This window comes from Bacillus rossius, chromosome 1 (assembly GCF_032445375.1).
Source record: "Bacillus rossius redtenbacheri isolate Brsri chromosome 1, Brsri_v3, whole genome shotgun sequence".
Lineage (NCBI taxonomy): Eukaryota > Metazoa > Arthropoda > Insecta > Phasmatodea > Bacillidae > Bacillus > Bacillus rossius.
The window spans coordinates 227,073,642-227,096,478 of NC_086330.1; the positions used below are offsets into that span (position 1 = coordinate 227,073,642).

Genomic DNA, 22,837 nt, shown 5'->3' on the forward strand with positions numbered 1-22,837 from the left:
GTTTATGCAGTGACCGCACGTACATGTCAATAAGTGGCTTTGTTTATCTCTATCAGCCTCAAAATAAATTTCAAGAATTTTATAAGATACTTGGAATATATTGTGGCGCTCCTAATCCCGGGTTCTCTGGCACTGTAGACTGGGACTTACCTCTGTATGCATAATAAACACTTAAACAGCATTTACTAGAACTTCTAAGAATATCATAGGGTCACCGGTGGAGGTTTGCATTAATAGGGGGTGGTCGTATAGTACTGTTAGCTGGCTTAATGGACTTTCAGATTATCACAATGGCCTGATGTAAGAACCGTGACAGCATTCAGGAATGTCAAGGTTTTGGTCTACCAAGAAAGACGGCATCAATTGCTTTATTGTTCACCAAGCACTCTGCTACTTTAAGACATCTGCACCTGCTCTGGGTGTATTGAGCAGTTCCTGGACATTCCTGATCCACCAACCCATGAGGGGGCAGTAAGGCCTGTGTTTGGGGCGGTGCTTGTGTGGATTGATAGTTGTTTCATGTTTAGCGATGAATTGTGCTTTAGAATTTTTTTAGATTAGCATCATGTTTCAATGTGGAGAGATGCATCATGTATGCCTATGATGGTTATTAGTAGGATCCTTACATCTCAGTTCTACGTAGTGACATTCTGCATTTTTGTGTGTGCCCCTCATTAAGCAGCACTCTGGTACAGTTCTGCTGCAAGGTATAGTTCTTCCAACATATGAACTGCCTGTTTCATGTTGCAGTTCACCTTTTGTTCCCGACTCCATGTTTAGCGTCAGCTCGCACTCAGCTCTGGCCTTGGCCAGTCTGCAGGCAGTCCAGGCAGGTTGCAACTCCTTGGCTTTGTCTTCCTTCCAACCTGCTGCCTACTAGACATCTGTTAATTGTGATTTTTCAGTTTGAATCGAAATGGAATCGAATTTCAAAAAAATTCACGAGTTTCGAATTTTTTTCGAATTGAATTTGAGAATATTTATAAAAATAACATAGATCATTAAAAATTTTTAACATACCACCTTTGAAAAACTTGTCACATAATGCACAGTTTAAATCAAGTAACTAAAATTAAAGTAAGACTATATTGAAGAAGCACAACCAAATTCACAAAAATTAAAAAAAAAAAAATTAAAAATTTAAAAATTATATGTCTGTAGCACTAACATGATTCACTTCGCAAATCATTTCAAATTGTCAAGGAGAAAGGTGAGTTCATCGACATGGTGCGGCAACAACAATTCTCTGCGGCTGGTAACTATGTTGCCTGCTGTAGAGAAAACTCTCTCACTTGCCACCTTATTTAGCATGTTAGATTTTAAAGGATAAAAATATTAATAAAAATATTACAGCATAAGGAAGTGGTACAAAAGAAAAATAGCAAATTTACCGTTTTTATCGCTTAAGCATCGCACATTTTATTCTAAAATTAAATTTATAATTAGGGGTGAGACCCAGGGTTCACTCTTAGCTGAGTTTTGAAATAAACAAACACCGTCGTATCACTGCGCTGCGTCAGCAAGTGATAAGCTGAATTCATCTTGCGCGCCAAGCACTAGTTGCAACACACACACTTCAGTACAGTCGGTGCTAATAAAATAACAGAGAAGTAATATAACAGGAAGCACCGTAGCACTTTGTTCAGCGTAGGTGATTCATTTGCAAAGAAAAAACTATGCACTTTACGCCTAATAGCCGTCTTCACAAAATCATCACAAGTTTTGATAACAGGATACTCAAGTTTCCTTTTCTTCCCGGGAGTTGTTAATGTCCCAGTGTCTTGTAATTCTTTCCTTGCATGAAGCACACTGCTCTTCGAAACACCCGTAAATTCCGCAGTTTAACTCGCGATATAGTTCACACGACAATCCGGATATTTGTCTCAAAATGTTTTAAAAACATTCAACACAATAGTTTTCTTTGCACTTTTCAAAGGCTTTCCCGTTCTGTGCTTTACAAAACTCAGTCCGGCATCAGCCATAACAAACCGTGCGCGCGCGAATCCGAAATACAACTGTTGTGCCGGGCATCAACTGTACACTGTACACACGGCGTCTGCTAACATAATTGTAAGTAAATACTTGCTGACACATTAAACTGTATTGGAATATTAATGGTGAAACGCTATACTGCTATATAACAACAATTGTTATAAAAAAGGCAGTGTAAAAATACTTACAAATGAAGAAATGATACGTAACCAAGGGACTATTTCATGAGCACGAATAATGTTTGCGGCGGCCGGCAGCCAATGAAAATGTTTGTTTACAAGAGGCTTTGTTTATTCTAAAGCTCAGGTAAGAGTGAAAAGAGTATACTATTATGCAAAAAAAAAAAAAAATTAAAGTAGTCCATAAAAACAAAACCTATTCATGGAAAGTACGTTTATTTAAAAAGTAGACACTGCGAAAGCACGCCAAATAATTTAAATTAATGAGTGATGCAATAAAACAATTTTTTCAACATAAAAAAATAAAATAGGAACCCGTAACAGGAACGTGATTATAACTATACGCATAACGATTGTGCGGGTTAACTCGGTTCCTGACAGAGCGTGTGCATGCATGCAGTCTGCGAGCTATCAATATCAATTTTTGACGACGTGCGCGCGCTCTGTACAGGAATACAGGAATCAACACAACCAAACTGGCGCTGCTTATGTTTTTATAAGCGGTATAAAGCGACTCCCGAGACGTTAAAAATGAAGTTCAAACTTTTAAAAACGTCTTTAAAACACAATTTACACATCAGATTACTTTGTAATAGGATTAATTAAGTTAGTAAGCAGTTTTATTAGAACGAACAGCGTAAACTGCGTAAAGCAATAGGCGCGTTGTAAACAACGGGAATTTATTGCATTACATCAAATGAGGTTAAAACGGGACAGAAATAAAATGGTTCAAATAACGTGAAAACGTAAATAACGGTAACGTAAATAAATGGGTTTCGCTGTATAATTTTTTGTAAGTGGTTGATGTAATTGTTCATTTAAATTTGTTTTAAAAATTTTGAGGGGGGGGGGGGGGGGGGTCATATCTTATATTAGTGTATCCGGGCCAGTTTTGCAAGTCGAATTATTGTAAAATGAATTTGATTCGAATTGACGAATCGAATATCAAAAAATTCGAACTCGAATTCGGAAATTTTGAATATTCGCAGAAACCTACTTCCTACTCCATTTTCCATTCACTTTCATGTTGTAACAATGCTAATAGTCACATGATCTTCAACACATGCAGTTATATTTCATTTCCATCACCTAGTTTATGTGCTTGTTGTTCTAGTAAGTCACAGCAAACATGTCAGATTTCAAAATTGTTTTTTTTTTATTTTTTCAACTTTTGATTTTTACCAAACACTATCAGCTTGACACTACATTCCAAAAATAAAGTTAATATATTTCAATTACTGTATCCTAATTTTATGCTATATTTCAATTTTTTCTATTATAATGTATTGGAGTGTTGCATGTCACACGTACGGATTGTAGCAGTGCAGGCCCTTTACCTTCTGACTCTATAACATTTGTGTTAATATTGTATTGTGTGGGGAAAACAAGTCGGAAAAAGATAGCCCAGATTAATCTATGTACATTTTTTCTAAATTACAACAATCTAAATGACTATCCAAAAATTAATCACACTTTCATAAATCCACTATTTATTCTCCCCAATGGAGCTCGGCAAGACAGAGGCTCTCTCTACTGTTTGTCTTTTACCACACACCTTGGTACCAACACTTTGCTTCACAATACTCGCTTGTCTGCCGTGTCGCAACACCGTCCCTGATGCTCCGTTCTTTGCTGATGAAGCCCATCGCTCGTCACTAATTATCACTCGCCTAAGGTGTCACTCTCCCTCTTCACTTAACTCTCTTGTTGCTCCAAGATTTCTCAGGTAGCGCTTCCAGTCTTACTCGCGTATGCTGGTGTCACAATCAGCCGCTCCCACCCAGGTCAGCGTCACCTTATATACCTGCTGGCGTTACTCATGGAAAGGCTTCGTAACCCTCCGAAATGTTAACACTCGAGGCTGCAAGAGCAAGGCATCCTAGTTACATAACTTCATGCGACAGTGCTCTGGACTATAGAACCCTCCAGGCGTGACAGAGAAGCACCCCGGACTTCACAGGACAAGATAGCGCCCCGATGATGGAGAGTCCATGTATGCTAAGGAGGAGAGGGGCGGGTATTACTTGTGTCGTAGCGGGGTGTCCCCAGAGATAAGCACAGCCAGTGCGCTGCTCCATCCGTCTCTAGCCGCCTTGCAACAATATTTATTATGTTCAATGATCAGATAATCTGTGGTATAATTATTCTGATGGTATATTGATTTGTTTTAGAGGTATTCATGTGCTTGTAATGTGTTTTTATAAAATAGTTGTACTTTAGTTCATAGTTTTACTATTTCTGATAATCAACTTTATTTTATATGCCGGAGCTGCACAAGGTTGTTTTCATCTCTTTTTGTTTGCTTATTTGAGTTTTCATGTTGTAGCCTCCCAGGACTAAACGAGTCCTGACAGACTAAAAAACTGTGAGGAACGATGAGACAAAGCTGTCAGGTAAAGTTCTTTTATTTTATATGTACAGAGCTTTAATTGTGTGTGGGGAAAATAACAGAATTAAAATAAATGACAAGATAAAGACACATTACATTCCAAATAATTCTGCAAATGATATTTAATAAATTTATTTAGGTGTTAGTTCAAGATAGACATAAACTGTGACAAGTACCTACATGCTACACTATAGAAGAATTAAATGAAACATTTAAAATTTGTGATCCTGAAGGATGCTTGTAATACAGTAGACTCCCGATTATCCGGGGTAATGACTGGCAAGGGGCCCACGGATAATCGAAAAACACGGTTAAAGCGATGACGGGGGAAAAAATGATTTAATTAAATTATTTTTTATCCCGACTGTCGATACAAACACTATAACACCCGCCCCTCATAGCAACGTCCAAATTCGTTTCAGGAAAACATTGCACTAATAATAAAACAGCGATTAAACAATGTATATTTAAATTACAAAAAAATATTGAACAGTCTAAATTTAAAATTAAAAAATCATGAAACGTTTTGTTTACATAATATGGCTAGGCATTCCTAAGTAGGCGCTAAAAACATTTCAGTTACAAAATAATAATGCATTTAATATACAAGATATATTTGATTTCTAATAGGATTTCAAAATAACATAAAAACTTGAGTGTGTTGTATTATAACACAAAATTATTTAACCTGTTAACGTAATTCCCGGCTCTGTTTACAAAGTGCGTTACTGCCTTGATAAGCCACTAGCGCAGCCTGTTTTAATGTCGAGTACCACTCGTTTGAGTTTATTAGACATTACTGTCAAAATATTACTACAGAAAACAATACCACACAAAGCAACTGCTGACTTAAATCTACGCGAGCCAGTATCAGTCGCGTGAGTCACGCAGCAGCGACGCCGCGTCAGCGCTAACCTGAGCCCGGTTCACAAGGTCGTGTGGAACACAAGCGCGCACGGTTAACAGGGGTGCTTTTATGATTGCTCCTGCTGTTTTGAAGTTCATGACGCATATTAATATTTACCAACTATGCATGTACCGTGTTTGGCAGCATTATTCGTCGAGAATCACAGCATAAAATGCTCAGTCACATCAATTGATTACAAATATAAAAAAAAAGTAAAAAAATTATTTTGGTTTTTATGGTTTATGGAAGTGAAATATGGCACGGTTAATCTGCAAACCGGATAATCTGCACCCGGATAATCGGGAGTCTACTGTAGTTACATCAAATTAAATAAATTACTTGCATTAAATTCATTCAGTAAATACAAATGTTACACATACACTAGAGTCCCGTTATAGCGAGGTGTCACGGTTCCGGGTTTGATCCTCGCTATAAGTGAATTGGACAGATTTTGGCCCCCAAAAAATAAAAATTAACCGAAAATAGCATAAAAATTGTGTTTAAACTAGTGGTGCACCGATGCGGATACCGATGAATCGTAATCGGCGATTATGGGTACTTACCGATTAATCGTAATCGGCGATTATCTTAACGATTACTTTGCCGATTATTTACGTCCCGGCGTAATTAAGTAGGTTTTTACCGTGTAATATTTTGTTACACATTTTAGGATGAAATACGGTAATATTTGTATATATTACAAAATTCATCTAACTCCGTCATATCATAATTACAGATATTTCGTTAAGTTTAATAAATCTCATTGCATCGAACAATAAAAAAGACATTTTTCCTACACGTTTATTTACGTTTCGCCTTTTGTTTAGTGGCCTTGTACATTACCTATAGCCAGAGACGTAAAATATATGGCACGCAATCAAAATACCACAAACAGTTGCAGTGGATTCTATGACAATCGATCTTTTCGATACATAGTAGCGGTTCAAAATCGTGGTCCCGATACCTTCTAGTTTTTATCACTGCGTTTTACAAACTCGTTATGGGCGTCTTTGGTAACATTATCCGTTTGTTATTTGTATGACGTGAAGAGTGAAAAAGTATTTATAATTTTATATATTCAGTCAACATAAATAAAATCACATGTGCTAGTATCGGTTTTTAGTCATTTTTATATAATTATAGTGAGATGGCGAGTAGGGAGAAAAAAAGTGAAGTGTGGAAACATTTTTCTATAAACTCAAGTGAACAAAATAAAGCGGCATGTTTACATTGTCAAACGGTAATTTCTTGATGCAACCTTATGTGATAGTCAATAATAATGCTAGTTTTCCACAACAAAAACTTACCCATTGTAAATTACAATTATTAGACACTTGTTCAAGTTGTTTACAATAACAAATATAAATAGAAGTTACATAATTTAATTTACACTTTGCAATGACTTAATAGTGTATTTTATATATTTTTATACTGTTATTATAACTGTATTCTCGATTTTACCTAATCTTGTTTTTAAATTCACATGGGAATAAAAAATTTTGTGTGCATTATTACACTTAAAAAAATTTCTTCATTATAATCGGTAACTGAATCGGTATCTGCCGATTATTGCTCTCATAATCGGTAATCGAATCGGTAATCGGTAAAGTCATATCGGTGCACCACTAGTTTAAACCTTTATAATTGGAAAATTACAGGTTATATTAACAAAATCTTAATTTCTGTGAGCTGATGTGTGAATTCTCTTTAAAATGATACCCCACAAGTACGGATGCGATCACCGATTGCGTCAAAATAACCAGAATACCCTACCACGCCACGTAAGTATAGCATCTCAGTCCGTAATCGAATACTCGGCTTGGCCCGCGGCCGACACAGCATTGTCCTGCTATCTATTGTCGACGCGGGCTGTCTGCTGGCGGCCATGTTGGTTCGGGATGTAGCTAACAGACGTCGCTAGTGTAGAGCGACGATTTAATTCCTTACAAAAAAGCAGGAGTGCGGCAACGCACGTACGCCTCAAACGAAATAGTCGCTGGAAAACAATACTTTTTTCATTTAAAAAAACCTGTAAACATTTTAAGAAAATAAATTCGGAATTAAACTCAAACCATCACCACCCCCTTCTCGGACAGCAACCCCAACAACTGACAGAAACAAAAGTTACAAGAAAACTGTCCTAGCGATTTGGAAATAAATACGGTAGTGCCTACTATTTGCCAGCTAGTAAAAAAAATATGTGACGTGTTTGTAAACGTGTCACGACTGAAATAATTCCAAACAAGTTTATAAATATTTGTGTATTATTAACGCGATCAATTAGCAACAAGTATAAAGACGGCTCTGACGTTTTTGGCCTAACATAGTTATAAACAATGTTATTATTCATTAATGAAAATGTCCCAACAAATTAATTAAGAGCATTTATATTTTTTAAAAAAAAGTGCGCTTTGTTATGTTTAATGGCGGGAAAAAATAGATTTTTTCTATTTTATAAATAATAAATGTGTACAAGTATATGTATATTCAAAGGATTAGTTTATTCGAGTCTAGCATACCTTGGCCTTGAAGCCAAGCGGAAGTTTGATAAAAGAAAGGACGGGATTCTATTTTTAAAGCCACACACTTAGGTGGTGACTGCAAGGCTGAAGAATGTGACAGGCGTCAACGGTAAGATGTCTAGTGCCGAGCAAGGGGGGTGAAGATAAAGCAGACAAATAACCAAGCCGCGCTACACGCTATCATGCCGTAAATTCCTCAAAAAGACCTCGTTATAGCCGTGTTCTCGCTATTACCGTGCTCGCTATAACGGGATTCTCCTACAAACTTTAGACAAAAATTCAATACATATTAAAGTTTGATTTTACAGAATCAAATATTTATTTTATCTTTTGATTTACTGTTCTACCAACAACTATATACATGAATTTTATTACAAACAAGTAGGAATATGATGCATACATGAAATGTGTGATACCCACATGTAAATTACTACTGGCAAAATTCAATATTGTTTGATGCTATACATTGTGATGCAACATATGCATTTAAAATTATCAAACAACAGTTACCTGTACCATAGCACATAAATTACAAAGTTAATAATTGACAGGCTTAAATACAAATGCATATACGAGCCAGCCTATCGCCAGGAAAAGAATCTACTACAAACAAGACACTAATAAATTGACACACAATAGCATCACAAAAGTATTTAAACATAAGTACAGACATGTCAAATAGGCACAACAGTAAGCCCTTAACAGGCACGAGAAGCCTGTAAGAAACATGACAAAATTTCGTAGAGTATCTTTGGTGCCACGGGTGAAATGAACTTTGGCATTGGACGACAGCTTGTTTTGGAGCAGACGAATGTTAGCGAGTGACATACTTTGTTTCATGACTTGTAACAAGAAGAATGAATGACTTTGCCATCAAGACTTATAAAAATTTGCAGTTAGTGATAGCTGTGACGTAATGTAACCAATTGTTGAACTCTGGGTGTGTGTCGCTGTAAATGAGAATACATATAAGAAGTTCATGGAATAAGAGAGCGGTGGCCAACTGATGTACTGGGATCGTAGAACATGTTACCACCGACTGTGTGTTTGCACTCGGCTGCCAGTGTTATCGTTGTCAAAGAAGTGAGACATCGTGGTAACTGTTGCCTTCTGCCTGATGAGTCGCTGTTCATCAAGCAGTGCAGCAGAGAGAGCAAGTTCTAGGTTGGTGCATCAGGTCGACTCGTCGAGTTACTGGTTGATACAGGAGCAAGCCCATCAGTAGCCCATCAGTAGCCCAACGACGTCATGACTTGCAGTTGACACCGGGGAGCATAAAATCAAAGCGAGTAACTTTTGAGTAGGGAACCGCAGTTTTCGCGGTGGTTTACTTCATTAGCCTCTTCTTCACGTAGATAGACATTTAAGAAATTAGTGTTCTAGTAGTCTGTTATATGTGCGGAACTGTAAATAATAGTTAACACATTTTATAGATTACAATTATTTTCTCAAATATTTTGTCAGTCGTGAACTATAGATGGTTTATAGCTTATATAAATTCCGAATTTCAGTATTTATATATTTGAGGTCTTGTATTTTCTCAAGTATTTTGTCAGTCGTGAACTATAGATGGTTTATAACTTATATAATTTCCAAATTTCAGTTTCTATTACCGTATATACCCAAATATAAGATGACCTCGAATATAAGACGAACCCCAAACTACAGCCTCATGTTTTCAGGGAAAAATTTTTTATTGTATTAAACACATGCCAACAAATTAGATATAAAATTGAAAATATGAATGTTACAAAGGATTTCAACCACCACTTTTGAAATACTGTTAACAGTTTATGTACAAACAAGTAAATACCTATATGGATGGTACTGTAACTGTTGGAAACTGTTAGAGTTTCATTATGCTGATGCATCATCTTCATTGTTGTCATCTTCACTGCAGTCGACTTCAGCTTCAAGTGCATCTTCTTCCCACATTACACTATCATCACTGCCATCCATTGCATTAGAAATGCATTTCTTGAAGCCTTTGATGATCACTTCCGATGAGATTGTGTCCCATGCAGCCTTAATCCACTGACACAAGACTGCTATACTTGGTTTTCTGATTTTGCCTGTTGGTGTTAGAGCATGGTTGCCTGCCAAGAGCCATTCAGAGTACAGCACTTTTAGACGGTCTTTAAATGGTTTGTTGACAAACACATCTAATACCTGCAGCTTTGAAGTCATTCCTCCAGGAATAATAAGAAGGTCGGTGTTCATACCTTTAATACATGATTTCACCTCTAGCGTTAAATGTCCTTTGAATACATCTAACACTTACATCTCTTTCTTCTTTAAAAGTGCCCCAGGCCTTCTATCCCAAACTGCCTTTAACCAGTCTTGCATCAACTCACTTGTCATCCAACCTTTTTCTTGACATCTCACTATTACCCAGAAGGAAATTTTTCTTTTGGCATAGTTTTACGGTTAAGAATGACAAAAGGGAACAATTTTCTACGATCAGCTAACACTGTAAGCATCACTGTTATCCTCATTTTCTTATTGCCACTTGTCTTCACATGAACTGTTTTAGTTCCAACAGCATCCACTGTATAATTTGAAGGCATATCAAAATATACAGGCGTTTCATCAGCATTTAAAATGTAAATAACATAACTAGCGGAACCGTTTGTCTAACTGAAAAAAATATCACGGTAAGTAAGTACTGTATAACCTACATTAATGTTTTTGTAAAAGAAACTAGTCGATAAGATGGGCGCCATTTTGTGCTATAGAACATTCCAAAAAACATTGGTCATAACATGTGCACCCAGTAACTACTGCACAACCTGAAAACATTGACCTGAAATAGGTTTTTTTTTACCTAAAAATCAGTCAGTGTATCTGAATCTAAGGCGACCCCTTTGTTTTGAATGATAAATTATGCTAAAAATTTCGTCTTATATTCGGGTATATCCGGTATATGTTTGAGGTCTTGGTGTTCATAAAACTACTAAACTAAAATTATATATATGATATGATATTTGTTTTTAACTTATTTTATCTGGTATACAGTATAATTTAAATTTTGTTAATGATTAAAAATATTCACGAGTATGGATCTTGTTTACAGCTTATAGTAATGCGCTGATCTTTCAGATAACTAAAAATATTTGTGAACAATTTCTGGGTCAAGTATTATGTTTGCAGACTTTGCAGGAATAAGACAGTAAATTTGAAGACCAGTCATAACCGAATAAACTGCGTTGTAATTGATTAGGTTTATGGCCCAAATTGTTAATGAAATTTGTTAATAAATATGTTTATAGTAGCACTTAGTTTTGCCACCATCGCTCTTGTCATCAGTGATAATGGGAGGAGTTACAACACTTCTCAGAAACCGAAACTTAGTCGCACAATTTATAAAACTAAAACCTTTAAATCATGTTTAAGATAATTTAACAAGAGTTTATTTGAATAATACATTAAATTGAAGAGAATACAAAATTATATAACAATAACAATGTAAGGTATTGCAACAAATTGGCGGAAAATAAAAATTAAAGCAAAGAATATATTAAGCAAAGTTTGAGTGGGTACCCAGCGACATTAGTGCTGTGGCACATTGGGTGCAGCGAGTTTGCGAGTAGTGTGTTTGTGTGGCAGTAGCAGAAGTAGTGGGATTTTGCGAACAGACGGGTAGTGAGTGAGTACGGAGTGGAATGAGATTGAAGTAGTGGGTTTGTGGAGCAGGTGAGTCATGAGAGTGCACGGGTGTGTTGCAGGAGCAGGGGCAGCAGTGGGTGGTGTCATTGTCGAGTGTTGTGTTGCAGCGGCAGGAGCAGAAGGAGAGACATCTGCAACTGCAGCAGCAAGACGCGCAGATGAACGGCACATCCCCTGAGCGTTCGGACAGCCCCAACAGCACCAGTACGGCCACCTCCGCTGGCACAGTCACGCCACCTGCAGGTATGTATCTGTCCTTTCCCCCGATTTCTGTTTACCACGATATAGGCAGTCGCTCTTTAAATGATCACTTTTGTTCAGTTTGTCTTCTAGCAGTAATATAATCTTAAAACTTCAATACAGAAAAATCTCTAATGCAGCATTCCTTAGTTAAAAATAAATTCTGTAATTAGGTACCGACGGTGTCACTTGCATTCAGATTTTTTTGGGAGATTTCTGACTTTTGAATAACATAAAAATTATGATGAATAGCATTAAAATATTTAGTCATATTTTTGTTTACAATGATTAATGTAGGGGTTTCATTATATTCTTAGTAAGTTCAAAAAATAGTTAGTTTAATCTAGGGCTGGGCCGATCACTAAATTTGCTGATCATTCCGATATCGATCATTTCCGCCGATGATCGGCGCCGATCATTGCCGATCACTGATCAGATAAATTAAGAATTATATAGCTTGTTTGATGTTAATAATAAAAATCTAAAAAAAATTTTAATGAAAAAGTTACCTTATGATAACTTACCATTTATTTAACACTTCTGACAGAAAACAATTTGTTCATTGGTTTTTAAAAATGAACAATAATATAATGTAAACTAAGTATTTCCTATTTATACTATTTCTAGACCTTCCCACCCCACAAACCAAAGTACCCATACGACACTTTTCACAGATCTTGAAAATAAGTGCTTTAAAGAATCACTAAAATAGACAAGTCACCAAGCCTAAATTAGAAATAAAGAAAAAAAAAATCATAAATGTTTGTTTGTTTTTACAAACAACTTTATGCAACAGAACAATTTTCAATAAAATTTTAACTTTAGAAACTTTGAATACAAAACAATCAGATCGTAAGGAAACAATAACAAACAGGTATATTAGTTTAAAGATTAATTAATGCACAAAATATGAGATCCATGCCTTGGTAAAGAGCGTGCACCGTTTTCATAATCATTGCTAGTTTGCACTACTAGTCTCGCTTCGGTGCTGGCCTTAGATGCTACTAGTGAAGTGCACACTCTTCCTGATGCTAACCATATCTATGGCGCAGTAAAGTTATTTTCTTACGTTTGCAAAGGGAAAGAATGGACGTTTTTCAAAAAGCATTTAAACGTAGTTTATAAGGAGGAATAAAACCAAACCATTTGTGAATTTTGGGACTTTTCCGCTTCGTAAAACCTTGTGAAACGGGAAATTAAATATTTTATTAGTGTATGTTCCTGGAAAATAAACCATTGTAAATATATTACTTTCGGCGGGACCAAAATTAAGCGGCGTATGTCACGGGAAAATGTATGAAACAGGAACGTATCCTCGAGGTTGTATTGTACTGTAAATTCGTGTTTTTGTTGATACGTAACTGTAGGCCTACCTTATTTAGTTATTTTGTAAGTAAATTTGAAATTTACAACTTTGCATATTGTAAGCTTAATTCAGTATTTATTAATTTTGATTTAGTATGTAATGATCGGCATTTGGTGATCGGTATATAATTTGCAGATCGGTACCGATGCCAATGTGTTAAAATCGGCCGATTATTGTGATCGGTGATCGCTGATCGGCATCGGCCCAGCCCTAGTTTAATCTGTTTATAAAGTGAAGTTGTTAGTTTCAAACGTCTCGTGCTGCTGCCTCCCTTGTGGGCCCGTAGGAAAGCTACATTGCTGCCCATTGGTTTTTTCGTTGTGATTTCACCCCTGTCTTTTTTCCCTGCAGTAGAGATGAACTTTATATCAGCAGTCTTTTACTGACTTGTTTCACCTCTTTCTTCACTTTCAGACTTTCAGGCTACTCGAGTTTCAGGTAACCACGTGTAACACTTTCAAAATGTATTGCCAATCACAAAGTTGGTAGAATGCAGCTCAGTTTATGCTTATTTTTTACTTCTGAGGTAGTCTTCATATTGCTGTTGTGAGGTTTAATTTTATTTGTAATAAAGCTATCTACTGAAACTAATTTTTATCTTGATAAATTATTCAACTTAATTTTCTCGTATAATCGTCGCACATTTAATTCTAAAATCAAGTTTGAAAAGTAGGGCTGCGACGAATATGCGGAAAAAAATTTTTTTGTTAGGTACAGTTATTCATAAAAACAAAACCCATTCATGGAAAGTACGTTCATTTAAAAAAAGGTGGAGTAAACAAGAGCACGCCAAACAATCTATATTAATAATTCCTTAAACAAAAACCTTTCTTCAACTTTAAATAGAAAAACCAAAACTCTAACGCGAACGCAAGCCACTTGAATCTGACGTGAACTAACGTGTCGTAGTAAACACTTGCCACGAAAGAATGCGGGCTATCAAATTTAGTTAACTGGGCACCTGACAGAGAGCGCGCGTTGCATCCAATCGGTGAGATATCAATATTTGACTACGTGCGTGCGCTCTACGGGAAGCAACATAACCAAACATGAATGATGCACTAACTACATTTTTATAAGCGGTACGCCGCGGTAACACAGACAATCAGATAAAGGAAATACCGTTTAAAAAGTCTTTAAAAGAAAATTTACACGTCAGACAACTTTGTATTTCCGTTAATTAAATAAATAAGTGGTAATGACCGAAATTAAAATTTAGAATATACCTACACCGTGGCGATGCAGACAATCAGATAAAGGAAATAACGTTTAAAAACGTCTTTATAAGCAAATTTACACGTCAAACAACTTCGTATTTTTCCGTTAATTTATTAAGTAAGTGGTAATGACCGTATAAATATTACATTTCTACTTTAAAATACATTTTTTTATACGGAAAAGATACCTACACAAAGCGCTCGGCATCTACTAGCGGGACCAAAAACATCATGTGACGTTTACGCGAGAAGTTTTATTATCCCAATTTTGACAGCCTAAAATATGGTTGTTACGATTACGCGCGTGCAACCATTATGCGATAAAACACAGTATTTGCCTTTGTAAGACATTTATCTATTTGTGAGACTTCTTCTTTATAAAATAAGTGTATAGTTTATAAACATTTTACTAATTTTTCCATTAGAAGCCTCTGAAAATGGATTTAATTCACATATTTTACTAAAACTTAATCATATATTGTTGTTTATAGTCAGTTTATTTCCCAACTAAAGTACCGTATTTACCCGAATCTAAGACGACCTCGAATATAAGCGACCCCCAAACTACAGCTTCATGTTTTCAGGAAAAAATTTTTTTTATTGTATTAAACACATGCCAACAAATTAGATACAAAATTGAAAATATGAATGTTACAAAGGAATTAAATAAGAAATAAGGTAGATGTACCAGTAGTCGTCATGCTAAGAAGAGTTTTATAAAAAAAAAAATTGTGTACATAACCTTGTAGGTGTATTACTGCCCCTACATGTTTGTTTTTAACCTCAAACTTTACTCTACAATGCTATCCAACACTCTTCGATAAACACAAATTATTTTTGTAGATTTATAATTTTGAAAAAAGTGTGATTTCGAGCCAGTAGTCGTCATGCAAATTTTCGTGTTTGCCAGTGTTCGTCACATGTTTGTGCCAGTAGTCGTCATGTGCGATTTCGGCTGCATTAGTTTTAATTCATGGATCCAGAATGATAGTATTGTACTATTTGGGCTTCAAATTTTATTTGGTACTATATTTTAAACATCAAAATGGCATTTCATAAAGATCGTTCAGTAATATAATGAATAATCCTCATTAAATTTTGAATTTACTTACAGCACTCACGGAACAAAGAGGGACAGCACATAGAGCTGTAGCAAACCGAATGTATTCGTTACTGAGTAACGGGTGTGCCGTCTAGTAACGAGTAACAAAACGTTACACACGGCTGCATTTTGTTACTCGCATTTCTCGTATATTTTACGCATGCGCGCGCATATTCAATGAATTTACGATACAAAGAACGATGTTTGTTTATTAATAAAGTATAATTTGGAAATTCCTCGTCTAAGTTTTTTTACTGTTTATTAAAGGTATTATGTGTGTAGACAAAGTTTGAGATTGGAACAGAAACAACGTAACAAAGTATTTTTTTACAAATTAGAAATATGTATGTTTTTGTTTTTCACTATCGCGTATTTTCACGTTTTTTTTGTTCTTATCTTAAAAGAGATATAATAAAGCCGCTCTAATGAGATTTAATTGTTTCTTGGTTAACAAAAACTGTTTAATTATCTAATATTGTTAATTGTTTATATTATATTTATTATTATTTGCGCGACGTCATACTGTACGCGTACGCAATACGACTCAATTCGTTGCTGCAACATAACATAGCATGTTATGCGGTATCACAAGTAAAATATAAAAATGAATCAGGGCCCGCCCATCTTCCTACCCAAGGGCGATTTGCCTTTGTGTTTATCGGACAATGTGTTCCTTGGCACACTATTTTTTTCCGCTGCTCATTTTATACTCATACCATTCGCTACATCTTTAAGAGCAGCTTCCATGGCTGACTCTTCATACAACAGTATTTTCCGTTTTGGCATTTTGCCCTGTAATTAAAGAATGAGACACATTACAATGTTTAGTTTACTTATTAATGTCAAAATATATATCGAATGACCCCTAAATTAATGTAAACAACAATGCCTACACAATTTTTGCAATCAATAAAGTAAAGTAATTTCCGACCCAGAAGTCGTCATACACATGCATCGGAAGTCGTCATAGGTGACGACTACTGGATCTGATCGTAATAACGTACTTTGTCTATTAACAACAAAGAACCAATATTATTTAAGAACTTTAGGGTGTAACTTAGCACAACTTTAAATAAAATATTAAATGTACCAGTGCTCGTCAGGTATGACGAACACTAGCAATACAAGGTTTTTATTGATCCAGTTTTCGTCACCCTAACTAAATCATACAAAGAAAACGAATTTTTTTAAATAAACACTTTCACCTCTTCAAGAACATTTAACTAACACATTCAGCACAAAACATCACGAATAAACATGAAAAATTACAGAATTAGAAGTAAAAATGTGCACTAACGTCCTTAGTGTTTTAGTATAGGAATTCCCCTATTTATCTTCACTGCTCTACGAACTTTTGATGCACGGACTTTTTTTGATTGAAAATAGTGTTTGTTCCGAAAACTATTGTGGTAATTTCAGCTAGAACGTCGACCAAATTTTTGTCAATATTTAAGTTGGCGATATATTGAGCTACTTCACTATTATTTACATTTGAAGTTGCTAGTGACGACCATTGGAGCAGTGACGAGTACCGGGGCACTTACCTTAAATACCTATATGACTGGTACTGTAACTGTTGGAAACTGTTAAGAGTTTCATTATGCTGATGTATCATCTTCATTGTTGTCATCTTCACTGCAGTCGACTTCAGCTTCAATTGCATCTTCTTCCCACATTACACTATCATCACTGCCATCCATTGCATTAGAAATGCATTTCTTGAAGCCTTTGATGATCACTTCCGATGAGATTGTGTCCCATGCAGCCTTAATCCACTGACACAAGACTGCTATACTTGGTTTTCTGATTTTGCCTGTTGGTGTTAGAGCATGGTTGCCTGCCAAGAGCCATTCAGAGTACAGCACTTTTAGACGGTCTTTAAATGGTTTGTTGACAAACACATCTAATACCTGCAGCTTTGAAGTCATTCCTCCAGGAATAATAAGAAGGTCGGTGTTCATACCTTTAATACATGATTTCACCTCTAGCGTTAAATGTCCTTTGAATGCATCTAACACTAACATCTCTTTCTTCTTTAAAAGTGCCCCAGGCCTTCTATCCCAAACTGCCTTTAACCAGTCTTGCATCAACTCACTTGTCATCCAACCTTTTTCTTGACATCTCACTATTACCCAGAAGGCAATTTTTCTTTTGGCATAGTTTTACGGTTAAGAATGACAAAAGGGAACAATTTTCTACGATCAGCTAACACTGTAAGCATCACTGTTATCCTCATTTTCTTATTGCCACTTGTCTTCACATGAACTGTTTTAGTTCCAACAGCATCCACTGTATAATTTGAAGGCATATCAAAATATACAGGCGTTTCATCAGCATTTAAAATGTAAATAACATAACTCACGTAACCGTTCGTCTAACTGAAAAAAAAAAATCACATTAAGTAAGTACTGTATAACCTACATTAATGTTTTTGTAAAAGAAACTAGTCGTTTAGATGGGCGCCATCTTGTGCTATAGAACATTCCAAAAACATTGGATGTAACATGTGCAGCCAGTAACTACTGCACAACCTGAAAACATTGACCTGAAATAGGTTTTTTTTTACCTAAAAGTCAGTCAGTGTATCTGAATCTAAGGCGACCCCTTTGTTTTGAATTATAAATTATGGTAAAAAATGTTGTCTTATATTCGGGTATATACGGTACCTTTAATATGTTGAGATGACAGTGGATAATTAACAATATAATCATATTATCTTGAAGAAAAGCCACTGAAAATAGACTCTGCACTGTGTTTTTATTCTTCTTTTGGGGATTTCAGACACATATGCCCCTAAGATAGGTTATGTGAATTGCAAGGGAGATTAAGTTAGATTGGGGAGCTTTAAATAATTAATTGGATTAATTTATTTTGTATGCTTTCCATTTTTTCAATATCAGCCATTTTGTGTCATTTCATATAATTAAACAACTGAAACAAGAGGGGTGAGGGTGCTGAGCTTTTACATCAACTCACGACTACAACTCTCACAGCTGATCCAACTTCCTTGATTCCTGTACAAGCTTAAAGGAAGAGCCGAGGTTAGGCTCCAGCCCTGTTCTCAAAGTATTGTGTGTGTGTGTGTATGTAGTGTATTTAATCAAAGGTGCATCTATTGCATTAAAACATGGGAACCTCAGAGCAAATGGAACAAAATCAAAATTTTAAGTATTGAATTTTTAATATTGCCATAGAAAAATTTTAAATATCTCGCATTACTTGTACAAAATTATTTCCACACATATGATATGTATTATACACATTAAGAAGTACCAAATGCCCACAGGTGGAATAATATTAATATAAAAATATAAATTTTGGACTGAGTACAAAGTCAGTGTATGAAGCTCAAGATGCTTATTTAACATGAAAAAATATCTTGTTGGAGAAACAAATTAGTGTATAACATAGAGCTGGATTAAATGTGGTTACAAGATATCATCAAACAAACTTATTTAGCAAGAATAAATACCGTATTTACTCTACTCCAAAAAAGGGGATTGGGCCTATACGCGAATTTGGAGGAAAAAATAGATTTTTCTTTTTTTCAGATATGAAACACTAACATTTAATAAAAGCAAAATGAAATACCGCCACAACTTATTTAAACGCCAATTAAATTTTGATTAAATGAAACAGCTGGCGGAACAACGGGCAAGTCGTGCGTCTTTGTTCTAATGAGGGTGGTTGGGGGAGGCAGCGACGCGGCAGGAGGGAGAGAGAGGCAGTGAGTCCACAGGAGGGAGAGGCAGCGCTGCATCAGGGGGGGAGAGAGGCAGAGGCGTGGCTTAACCTCCCTCCTGCCAGCTAGCCAGCCAACCAGACAAAGGAGTGTAGGTACCTGCTCCACCCACTTCCCTTCTTCCTTCACTTCCCCTCTTCCACCCCTCTTCTACTCCGTCAGCTTTCTTTATCTTTATGTCATTTGAGATAGGACTGACTGCTTACGTCTGGCATGATTCATGATGGTCCTACTGAGAACAGACAAACTATAATACCAGTCTCTGTATCACTGCCGCTTACAAAATCACCTCCCGCCGCTCACAATACATGGCTTGCTGTTTGTTGCATGCCAAGCTGCCCTGCCCTGCCCTCAGATAAACCCAGAAAAACACGCGGGGGGTCTTTACGCGAGCAAATACGGTATTTGCATAATACTTACATATATAGTGTGTACACTCTTACAATGACTGTCATATTATGTACATTACATTCTTTACGACCAAGACTAGATGTCATTTGAAAACCTTAATCTTACAAAAATTAGTATGTGTCTCCAACAGCATTACATGCCAAAATTACAACTTTACACATTTGTGAACTCTACCACTGTGTCTTTACTCAAGCAGATGGTTTTCTGCACACCTCGGTCTCACACAAGATATGTGTGCTCAAAACCTTCATTCAACATGCAACCAGGATGCCTCCATGCAATAACAATATAATGACTATGCATTAAAGAAATTTCTACAGACATAAATTCTTTAAAAAAGGTTTTACATTTATCATATGGGTGAAAACCATTATCACGAAGCACCTCAAGGTGTAACACTTACTTCATATCAAAATTAAAACCTTGCATACAAATGAACACATTAATGAGATCCGGATCCGTGAGCACAACATAAAACGTACTTAGGCGAATATCCTCCTTAAAGCCTTTTGAAAGCTCAAAAATAAGGAAATCAAGAGACAAGTAATGCAACGCAATGAAAAGAAAATTAAGGCAGAGTTCTTAAGTACTGCACAAGTTCCACGCAAACTACCAGCACACATAATATAACATGACTGAACAAAGTATTTTGACACAACATGCCAGTTACAAGGGAATGTCTCTAAGCCCATTACACAATGCATGGCAACAATATTAATTACATGTGCAACTGACCCTTGACCATGCATAGAAGCAAGCCATGAAGGAAGAAGTGACTCTTGCTCATCACTAGCCCTACGTTTTGCTTGTGACAAACTCTATGAACCCATTTCTGAAATCATACTTCAAGAGAATCTTTATGCCAAAACGACTTCAGCAGGCAGGGCCGAAAAGCATATTGAGAAAAAAATGGAAGCTATAACTAAGCTACAAATTACATTTACAGTAACTAAATTACATTTGGCATGCTGTCCTCTTGCTATGACCCAGCAAACCAAAAGTTAAGTCAGCTGACGAACATGTTGCCAGCTCAGTGGCAAGACAACGAATGCCACAAGTTAAGCACACACCACCTATTGCGCAGGCTCAGGGGAAAGCAAAGGAGGGGATAGTCTCGCGTCACGGGCAAGATCCTCGAGGCAAGGCACGAAGATCAAATGTCTGTTGCCGGCGACCCCGACGCCGGCTCACAATATTCTAATTTAGATCTAATAAATGCTAACTAGAGGAAGATCATTGAATCAGGATTAGTTCCATGAAAAGTAATACCTATATTTTATAAGGGCAACGGTTCTTCGAAAAGTAGAGAATAAATAATCAGTGTGTTTGAGAAAAAATAGTTTGGAATCTATAATGAAATCAGGATCTTTTATAGTGGGATTTGGAAATTGAAAGTGTTTTGTGATGTATAGTTGAACTCGGCTGGATGGTATTACCTTGTAAAGGATTTTTTTTTTATAGTGTAACCAGATTTGGAGAAAACCATTTAAAGTAGAACTTTGTTGTAATGTTGTTCAAGGGGGCATATGGGGGGGGAAAAAAAACATAAGTAGGCAATATCAATTTAGTACTTGTCAGTGTTCTAAATTTTTACCAATTGACTCATCAGCTATATAAAAAAATTGAAATTTTAAACCACTATGGATAAACTAATGCTCGAATTTGCTTAATCAAGCCAACAATTTTTCAACTTCATTGTGCTTCCAGCTTCTATTTTATTTGTCTTTAAAGACACACTGTCACATTTCTCTAAAACAATTCACTATTCATGATGATGGCGATGAAATAAATTGAACTCTTTATCAGCAATAGAAAACACTTCGTTTTTTATTCTTGTCATTGTGGAACAGTTGGCAAATTAAAATATTGTAGGACTACATATGTACATCTGAAAATACACTACAATTGCAAGGAATGGAAGGATTTGAAAATTTTTTTCAAGACAAGGGTGCCAAACAGACACATAACTGCAAAAGTAATGTACCTTCGATATATTGAAAACACAGCGTTAGCCAGCACTAACATGTAGCCCTAGTGTTCTGGCACACCTACATTTAGTTTTTCCTTACAATCCTATTGAACAATCTACATCTAAGGTATAGCAGTGATTGTAAACCAAAATTCACGTGAAGTAAAACTTTTAACATGTTAAACTTCACAGATGGAATAGCGTTGGAATAGTTAGGATTTTAAAACTTTTTTTTTTTTTTTTTGCATTTCTTGAAATTTATAAAGCAAACGTTGTAAGCAGGAATGCACTTTTAGTGAAACTTATATGCAGAAAATAAATAATGTCTTTATGGGGAAAATGCTGGGACTTTAAAAATATGATATTATAAACAGGAACATTATTTAATATGTTTGTACTGTATTAACTATTTAAATATCTTTATGGAATAGTAAACATACAATTAATATAGAGATCATGTTATACATTTAAGATCATTGGCAAAAAGTACACCAATAGAGTGGTTAAGAACTGTAGTGATATCGTTAATAAATAGATCAAATAGGAGAGGTTATAGGGTACCTCCCTGTTGGACTCCAGAACAAGCATTATACAAAGAAGGGTAATGGTCATTGTTTTAACACAAAAACATATATATTTTTAAGATAGCTTGAAAACCAATTAACGTAATGAAGTTGGAAATTTACAAGTTTCAATTTACTTTCTTCAAAAAATTTTTGAGAATCCATTAAGTTAAAAAATTGGCCTATAATTTGAAACATCTAATTTGGAACCATTTTTATGCATCAGAATTAATAATTTAGCTATTTTCTATTTATCTGGGAAGACTTCAGTTTTCAAACTATTATTAAAGATTTATGCTGAAGAGGTATTAATAGGTGGGAGCAACTGTTTAGAATAAAATTAGGGATGCCATCAGGCCCTGTGGATTTTGATGTTTTTAGTGACTCGATACCCCAATATATAAGACTTCCAGAAATGGTAGAGACATGTATGGACTCAGGGAACATATCTGAGGTGGTCATATATGGGCTATGATTTGATATCACATAAACATTAGAGAAATACTGGGCAAATACGTTGGATAATAAAATAGAATCATTGGAGATATCACCATTCACTTTAAGTGAATACT

The 22,837-nt window shown here is 35.8% G+C and overlaps 1 protein-coding gene across 5 annotated transcripts in view; it reads left to right on the plus strand.

The window, feature by feature from the left end:
• Nucleotides 1-22,837, plus strand: part of LOC134527337 (PX domain-containing protein kinase-like protein) — a 160,837-nt gene that overhangs the window by 80,379 nt on the left and 57,621 nt on the right. For all 5 annotated transcript variants that reach the window (XR_010074166.1, XM_063359921.1, XM_063359924.1 and 2 more), the window contains exon 9: nucleotides 11,763-11,898. Coding sequence is in view for 4 of the 5 variants with exons in the window: in XM_063359921.1 (XP_063215991.1) it covers nucleotides 11,763-11,898 (136 nt within the window). In the remaining variant the exon portion in view is untranslated. The remainder of the gene's footprint in view (nucleotides 1-11,762; nucleotides 11,899-22,837) is intronic.